Consider the following 8,536-nt stretch of genomic DNA (forward strand, 5'->3'; position numbering starts at 1 on the left):
ATGAATGTATAAGAGCGAGTATAGGTGTAATGTCAATCATGAATAATATGTGAGAAAATAGACTTAATTGGCATGGTCATGTTATGAGGAGAGAGGAATCAGAAGCTGTAAGAACAGTTATGTAAATGAATATTGTCGGAAGAAGAGGTAGAGTAGAGGAAGACCAAAAGAGTTAGAGGGATGATTGCGATATGAGGACGGCTGATGTGTGCATAGATGATGTAGGAGAAAGTGTTAAGTGGAAGTTTAAGATAAGGGTAGCCGACCCTAAGAAGTTGGGATAAAGGCGAGGAAAAAGAAGAAATAATCTCCGTAACGCCGCCCGACCACAAAAAACGATTGCGAATCTATAATCATGACTAACACCAATTTGACGTTGATAAGAAACGTATATCAATATTGTTAAATATAGAGTTTAGTACAGTTTTATTTATAACCATGGTCGAAGCAATTATATTATCATTCGTTATCATGCCAATAACAATCTTGTTGTATGAAAATGGCGGTTAAATAATGAAAACATTAGGCAATTATATTATATTTAGAGAGATTTTATTGATTTGCAATATTTTAACTTGAAATATAAAAGTAAATTTTTGGCCATAAAAAAATTAAATTATGAAAAATTCAAACCCTTTGTACCATTTTTAGTTAATTAATTGACGAACTTATTTAATTTAATTTTAAACGAATTTTAGTTAAAACATTTTTAAGTTGTATTTTGTATGTTCATATATTGCAATACAAGACATTATTATTATTAATCAACATGAGTATAAAAACATTTAAAACGATCAAGTCACAATTACCAGATTGCAATAAATTACCTGAATTATCAAGAAAAATTTTAGAAACCGTGGTAAGTTAAAATTTTATTTATTATTGAGGAGATATTTATTTTTTAATGAAAAGTATTAACCATTAATATAATATTCTTTAATTCAACATTATTTAGTTATATAAAACTTCTTGTATGCATTATCAAAAGGTGATTCTATATAAATTATTTGTAATGCATAAAATGTGTGTGTCTGTTTTTTTAACACAATCTAAATAAAGGTTTTTAAACATTAATTTAGATGGTTGAAGTAAAAAATAGTTAAGAAATCAATAATGATAGGCGGAAGTGTATCACCTAAATCACTTTTTCTATAAAAGTTGGCTTACTTCTAATGATTGCAGATTTAATTTGTGGGATTCAATAAATGTGTTACTAATATCATATCCTGAACTGTTATCATTCATCGGAATAGTTGATCATTATGATCTAAATTAAGACCTTAGATAATCATAAGTATCTATTATAAAATGTTATTTTATTATAATTCCTATTAAATAAGTTTGTTACTAGTTTTAGAATGCTATGTTGTATACTACTCTAATAGGTTTTACTCAGTAGGGTGATGGTGTCATCACATATTTAATTAATACTGTTGTTAAATATTACAAATTTTGTTGAAGTTTTGGTTATTTTTTAAAATTAATTAGGGCTATTATAAAATTGGTTAATGAAGTGTTTTGTAAAATTTGTGTTTAAAATATAAGTGTATCTTGATACAATCATATATACATGATCATATCCCACAACATTACTGTACCACCGACTAAGTTTATTATGTTGATATAGTAATACACATATTACTACCGGAGAGCAGTCTGCATACATAAACACTTTTGGAATTCACGGCCACTGTGCCATAATACATATGTCCCAAATAGTAGTTGACTTTTTACCATCATCGCGACCATTACTATTGCCTTATATTTAACATAAATTAACTACCACAGAAATAGTGTGTGTGTCATCGTCAGTTCCCTGTTGCATTATTATCATGTCTAGGTGTCCAGCAGGTTGTTTTATTTATTTATTTAGCTTACTTAATAAACTATTATTTTTCATTACATTACCAAGAGTGTTATATGTTATTGTAGTGTTCCTCCAAGGAAGTATAAATTAAATAGGAAACCTCAGTACTTAAGGTAGATATAGCCTAGCCAACTATCCCCTATTGATCCCTTAGAATACTGTTGCTGGGCATTTAAGCTCGCTTACTCAGCATCCTAATAGTTTTAAGCATAAAAAAATTCAAAAGATAAATTATCATTGTATCAGATTCATCTTAATACTATAAAATAATTTACATAAAACACCAGTGTTGAATCAAGTGTATATATAATTTTTAGGAAGTAAATTATAAAAAATAAATATTTTTTTTTAATAAAAATAAGAATTAATCATGTTTGATGCTCTGAATAATACTACTAGTCATTTTTAATTTTTTACACTTTAGATATAAGCACTTATTCTATCAATAATACTTTTTATAGAAAAGATTCTATCCTTTTCTTCATTACATGACAATTGATTTGATCTGTAAAATATAAACAAAAAGATTTAAATTTTTACAAACTTTAAAATGTTATTAAAATTTAACTACAAAACATTAATAAAAGATTTTCATAACAGATTTTTTTCTTAAAATAAGTTCTTCAAAATTACTATTAAGAAAGTTTTTTAAATATTTCATATACATTGTAAAAATGATAATTTTTTATTTAAATTGAAAAAATATTTGTTGTGTTTAAATTGTAGATTAAAAGTCCAAGAGATATTAAGAAATAAGTAATATAAAATATTTACTAAATGAAATGTATTTGTTATATCTTTGTTACCCTGCTGTATATGTGATACACTCCCTTAAAGTTTAAAAGACTTATTTAAAAATATTTATTTATCTATAAACAATTCTTTTTTAGAATGATTCGTTAAATGATTTAAATGAAGATGAAATAAAAGAATTGTGGACTTTATTAAATAATTTCCTTCAAGAAACATCAGCATCAAATGATAAAGATCTATTGAATTCTTACCAACTTATTCTAAACATAGCTAAACATGCTATAGATATTGCAGAAGACATCGATAGTATTTACAAAAATAAGGACTTTTTAAAAACAATACTTATTTTTCAAAGTTTTTACTCTAAAAATTATAAGCAAAAGGTAAATAAATAAACACATAATTCTCGTGCAATTATATAACATTTTTATTTTTTCTAGTTCAAAATAGAAATAGTGAAAATGTGTTTAAATTTTTGGAAGTTATCAACTTCATATATGCAAAATGGCACTGAAATACCAAGTTGTGATTCTTTGGATTTTGAAAATGTAATGACAAAATATTTTGTATTAACTTTTAAATATTTATTTGATGCTATCATGGCAACAAATACAAAAACTGATATGGTAAGAGTTATATAAGTATAATTAAAATAATAATACATAAAAATAAAATCATTAAAAATATTTCAAAAGTTAATTTTGGTAGATTTTAGTTTAAAAATTAATTTTATACATTAAAATCCATTCATAGAGAAGTTTTATTTTAAACTTAAAGTAAAACAAATAAAATATATCTTTGTTAATTCATCAATAAAACCTCATATAAATGTAAAAATATTTAAAAATTTGTATTAATTTAGAAGACTTTTTATAAATTATATGATCATTTTTATATGACGTGATAATATAGCTTACTATAATTTTATTTTTTTCAAAGAAAAATAAGGTCATATAAACTAAAAATATTAATATTTTGGTAAAAAATTTATGAAGATTTAGAAAATGTTCATTGTTTTATTTTTTTAATATTAAAATTTAATTCATTTTACATGATACTAATTTAATATCGATTTATAGAAATCATTGTCATCTTTGCTATGGGAGTTTTGTAAAGTTGTGTCTTCTTTATCCACTAACAATCAAATTTTATATATTATTGTAATTAACTTGGAAAATATGATGAGGAATACATTATTACTGGAAACCGAAACTGGTAGATTAATATTTGCTGATATATTTACAATTAATGTTCAGTTATTTCAGGTAAAGTAATATTAAATATATTAAGCCTATATGAATTGCTATGAATAGTATAAGCCAAATTTGTATACGTTTTTATTGTGACATTATTGAAAATTAAATGTGTAATAAAATAAATCTTGTTTATATAAAATAATAGAAATTTTCAATAATTATCAAAAATCAAAAATTTGTTGTTGTATTATTATATAAATACAATTTAATTGCTATATGATTCCTTGAATTGTTATTTGATGTATTATATCATTAGGCTTGTAAATTCAAATTTTTAAGTTAGACTTAATATTTTTAAATATTTCATATACTTTAATAGAGATATCATCAATCAATTAAACAAAATTTACCTCTAGCAAAAAAATTGGAAGCAGAAGCTTATGGAGAAATATATTTTATGGCTTGGATAAATTCAAATCCTTCAATGAAAGAAGTAACTTCTATTAGTATTTTAGTACCTCATTTAATGCCTGGTTTACATATTTCTTTTAAAAAAAAATCTAAAAAAATTATTTTAGATTATTGAACAACAAGGAATGTTTGATTTAATATCTAATACACTTACTTTAAAACGTGTTGGTAAAACATTCCGGACTTATCGTAATGCTTTATTATTTCTAAAAAGTATGCAAAGTCATAGAAAACATTTATTATTTAGTAAAGTTATTACTAAACTGTACGCTCCTATACTTTGGCGACAACTAAAGGTAGTGCTTAATATTTAATATTTCATTATGATGAAATATTTTATTAACATTATTTAGATAATCAATTTTATTCTAGAGTGAATTTAATGTAGTGAAATGCAATGCTACTGAAGTATTAGCTATAGCTTATCCTTTGGAAAAAAGAGGCGAAGGTCGAGAAAATTCATCAAGATTTTTAATAAAACAACAAAATGCATTTTTAGAGTTATTAGAAGATAATTGTCCTCAAGTTCGAATTGCAGCTATCAAGGTAAATTATATAGATTTTCAGCTAAATAACCATTAGGCTACAGTTTGTAACCTAATGGCTACAAATTTGACTGTTAATTTTTTTTATTAATATTAAATTCCTTCGCTTTCTAGTATTTTATATATTATTTTAAAGAGCTATAATATAATTATTTTAAAATTAAAAATATTTGGGATAGACACAATTGATTACTTTGATTTCACTATTAAAGTCGAATTAGTTAAAAATTATAAAATTTGTGGTGTGTTTTTTTTTGTACTGATTTTACTGTTAGCTATTTTTTTGTAAGGTTTATTTATTTATAAAATAATTTCTTAATGGTTCCACTCTATTAATAATTTAATTGTGAACTTATACTTATTATTTGTATTTGCATTTATTGCTATTATTGTTTAAATTCAATTTATTATGTTACAAAATTTAAGGAAGCTGATAGAATTAACTAATAAAGTTTTTATGAGCCTATCAAATTAAAAAAAAATTTCTGATGTCTATTATATAATCAATTTTTTTTCAAATTAATTATAATGTATAATAAATATTCAATAGCAAATACTATAAAAATAAATATAATATTTATTTGATACTAATAACATTTAAAATTTGTGGTTGATTACGATTTGATAAGCAAATAATAAATTTTTCTTTCTGACTATACAGATAATTTTTTACTTCTAATGAATTTCAAGCAGGTTAATCTTTTAAAATATTTTTTTAATTACTTAATGTGTTGATAACTTTTACAGGGAGTATGTAGCTGTTTACGATATTTTTGGAATACATTTGAAAATGATTGTTTAAATAAAATATTTAGTCTTTTTGCTCGTTTAATAGAAGAAAGTGTATTTGAAGTACGAAAAGTAATGTTTTATGGATTTTGTCAACTATTAGATGAAAATAAATCTTACAATTATTTTAAAACGCCAGCTTTTATAGTTAAATTAAAAAAAACACTTTATGATGAAAATGAAAAAGTTCGTCGAGCATTTATATATTTTTTACTAAAAATAAAAAAAGTTGATTCCATTCCAGAAAACACGAATAAAATTAATTTTGCTCAGATTGTAAATTTAAATGATATTGCCAGTGCACTTGCTGTAAGTATTAGTATATTATATCTTTTGTTAAACCTTAAAAAATTATATATAGTTATACAAATAACAGTATATTTCATATTCAGAAAATAATTTTTTTTGATAATGTAGTTGTTCTTTCTGTTTTATCTGGACTCACAGTGAGTTTATAGGGTATAGAGTTATGTTTAAGACACTATCCATTCATTTATAGGTCTATGTTTTAAACTTATTTAGAGATGTTTCATTTGGAAACTGCAAACACACTTTGATGGTTTTGGTAGACTGTACAAATATCTCAGATCTAACTGACAACACTTAAACTTGATATTATTATCATTTTGTTGAAATTTTTTTCAAAAATAATTATTATCTTCTTAGACTACATTCAATAGGTCACATAATAAGAAATTTTTGCAATACTTATTTCTTACTTGATTGAAAGTTGCTAGCTGACAGTGATCTGGATGAAAAACAATAATGTACTTCACATAATAGAATATTTGAGATTCTGGATTGAATTAATAATAAAGTTTTTATTAATATGTAATATGTATCACAAATTACTTAAGCAACTAATAACAGACATAACTTTATGCTCTCTCAAAAAGTACTTTACTCTCTTCCAGTCCTTAATTATTATTAATAGTATCATTTAAATAATTATACTTTTTAAAACTAAAATAATTTAAATTGATATAATTTGTTTATTTGCAGAATGAAAGTAAACAGAATGGAACATTGTTAGTAGATTTAATATTTGATAACTTTTTTGGTGAAAAAGTGCCCGATCGTAATGCAACACTTACCAGACTTAACATGTTTTACAAAATAAATCCAAGTGCATGTCGAAAACTTCTGATATATTCTAAAAGAAAATTAGATTTTGATAGTGCTTGTAAACTTATTTTATCATTATTAAAAACAATTTATGTTGCATTAAAAAAAAAAGAAGAATTGAAAAAAAAAAATGATAAAGAAAATAACATTCCTGCTAAAAAACAAAGAGTCAATCATGAATCAGGTATTTATTTATTTATGTTTCAACATTAATTAATTAGTATTAAATGCTTTTGTTTCCTTTTTTTTTAAATATAAATAAAAATAGATATTTTATAAATTCTTTTTATTACTAAAATTAATTAAAAATTGAATGTTGTTTTTCTGTTAAAGTTGTTTTTATTTTACTGTTAAAGTTATAATTTGTTTAGTATTTTTTTTTACTTTATCCGATGTAACACTTGAATAACAATTCACTGGAACTAAAAATATATAAAAATAAGAAAACCAAAAAATAGATTTATTATTATTATTAAGTTTAGTCATTGTTTTTAAAGAAGCCAAGTTACCTATTTTTTTTTTATATCCTCAGCCTTTGAATTTCTGTTAATGGAAATATTTAAGTTGTACTTAAGTTATTTATAATAATGATAATGCTATATTGTATTTTAAAAATGTACAATATCATTTTAACTCTAAATAATTATTTTAAAATAAAATAAAATAAATTGCCATAAAAATTATTAAGTTTTTTTTTAGGGCGTTTTTTTATTTTAACATATTTTTATGAAGAATATCTTTGTTGTCAATGCAATACCATGTATATAATAAGTCCATTTTAACAGTTTTTTAAAAGATATGTGATATTATGTTGACAACAACGATATATTGGTATATTATCATTTTTATCTCAATAAGAACATTTTAGAAATATTTTTAATGCCATTTAAATCCAGGTTTTAATTTATTTATTTTTATGTAATTGATAATTTTATGACTAATAGACAAAATATTATCTTATTATTTTAAAGTTGAAAATACATAAATCTATTTATTTACAAAATTTGACTATGGAAATCCGTGTTCTAACATGTACAAAGTGCATCATAACCCACTTAATTACTTACAGAATAAATATAATTTGAACATTTTTTTTTTTTTGGTGGCCTTAAATTAAATATTATTCTTGAATTATTAGCTATGTAATACTTTTTAAGTTCATCCCTTATGTCTTGTAAGGGTGTCAACTTTGTTTTTGAAATGGGAATACATATTTTGAATTTAATAAAATGTATCAATTTTTAATTTAATAGTAAATGGTATTTAAATGTTTAATATAACTTTATTTATTTATTAGATATAAAATTTTAAAGTTTCAAATTTTTGAGTATAAATGTATAATACACAATTGATTACAAATACAGGTAGCTAATTGGTTTTTTATGAAGTTGATATTCACAGATACACAGCATTTATTATTAATGGTTGTAAGACACATTGTTGTGAGTTTATAAATACACTAACTGTCAATACAGAAAGTATATCTAATGATAGTCATAATTGACAAAAAACACTCCATAACTATGATAGCGGCGTCATAGAAAACCAATTAACTACCTGTATTTGTAATAATCTTTCGTGTATTATACATGTATATTAACTCAAAAATTTGAAACTTTAAAATTAAACAGATAAAGTTATATTAAAAATTCAAATTCCACTTAAATATTTTAAAGATTTCATCATTTAATTTTTGTGAATAAATATTTTTTTAGCTTCGATGTGAAGCTGAGAAGGTATTGGTTTTACTAAGATGTGTTTATTTATTTATTTTTTTTTTTTTTTTTTTT

The 8,536-nt window shown here is 22.7% G+C and overlaps 1 protein-coding gene across 1 annotated transcript in view; it reads left to right on the forward strand.

The window, feature by feature from the left end:
- The first annotated feature begins 479 nt into the window (after positions 1-479).
- Positions 480-8,536, forward strand: part of LOC126907040 (condensin-2 complex subunit G2-like) — a 12,138-nt gene continuing 4,081 nt past the window's right edge. Inside the window, exons 1-9 of the mRNA XM_050688041.1 lie at positions 480-859; positions 2,758-3,003; positions 3,061-3,246; positions 3,700-3,885; positions 4,196-4,309; positions 4,395-4,583; positions 4,660-4,833; positions 5,580-5,930; positions 6,624-6,930. Coding sequence (XP_050543998.1) covers positions 770-859; positions 2,758-3,003; positions 3,061-3,246; positions 3,700-3,885; positions 4,196-4,309; positions 4,395-4,583; positions 4,660-4,833; positions 5,580-5,930; positions 6,624-6,930 — 1,843 coding nt within the window. The 5' untranslated portion in view covers positions 480-769. The remainder of the gene's footprint in view (positions 860-2,757; positions 3,004-3,060; positions 3,247-3,699; positions 3,886-4,195; positions 4,310-4,394; positions 4,584-4,659; positions 4,834-5,579; positions 5,931-6,623; positions 6,931-8,536) is intronic.

Source organism: Daktulosphaira vitifoliae, unplaced genomic scaffold, assembly GCF_025091365.1.
Source record: "Daktulosphaira vitifoliae isolate Bord-2020 unplaced genomic scaffold, ASM2509136v1 Scaffold_5, whole genome shotgun sequence".
NCBI classification, from domain to species: Eukaryota; Metazoa; Arthropoda; class Insecta; order Hemiptera; family Phylloxeridae; genus Daktulosphaira; species Daktulosphaira vitifoliae.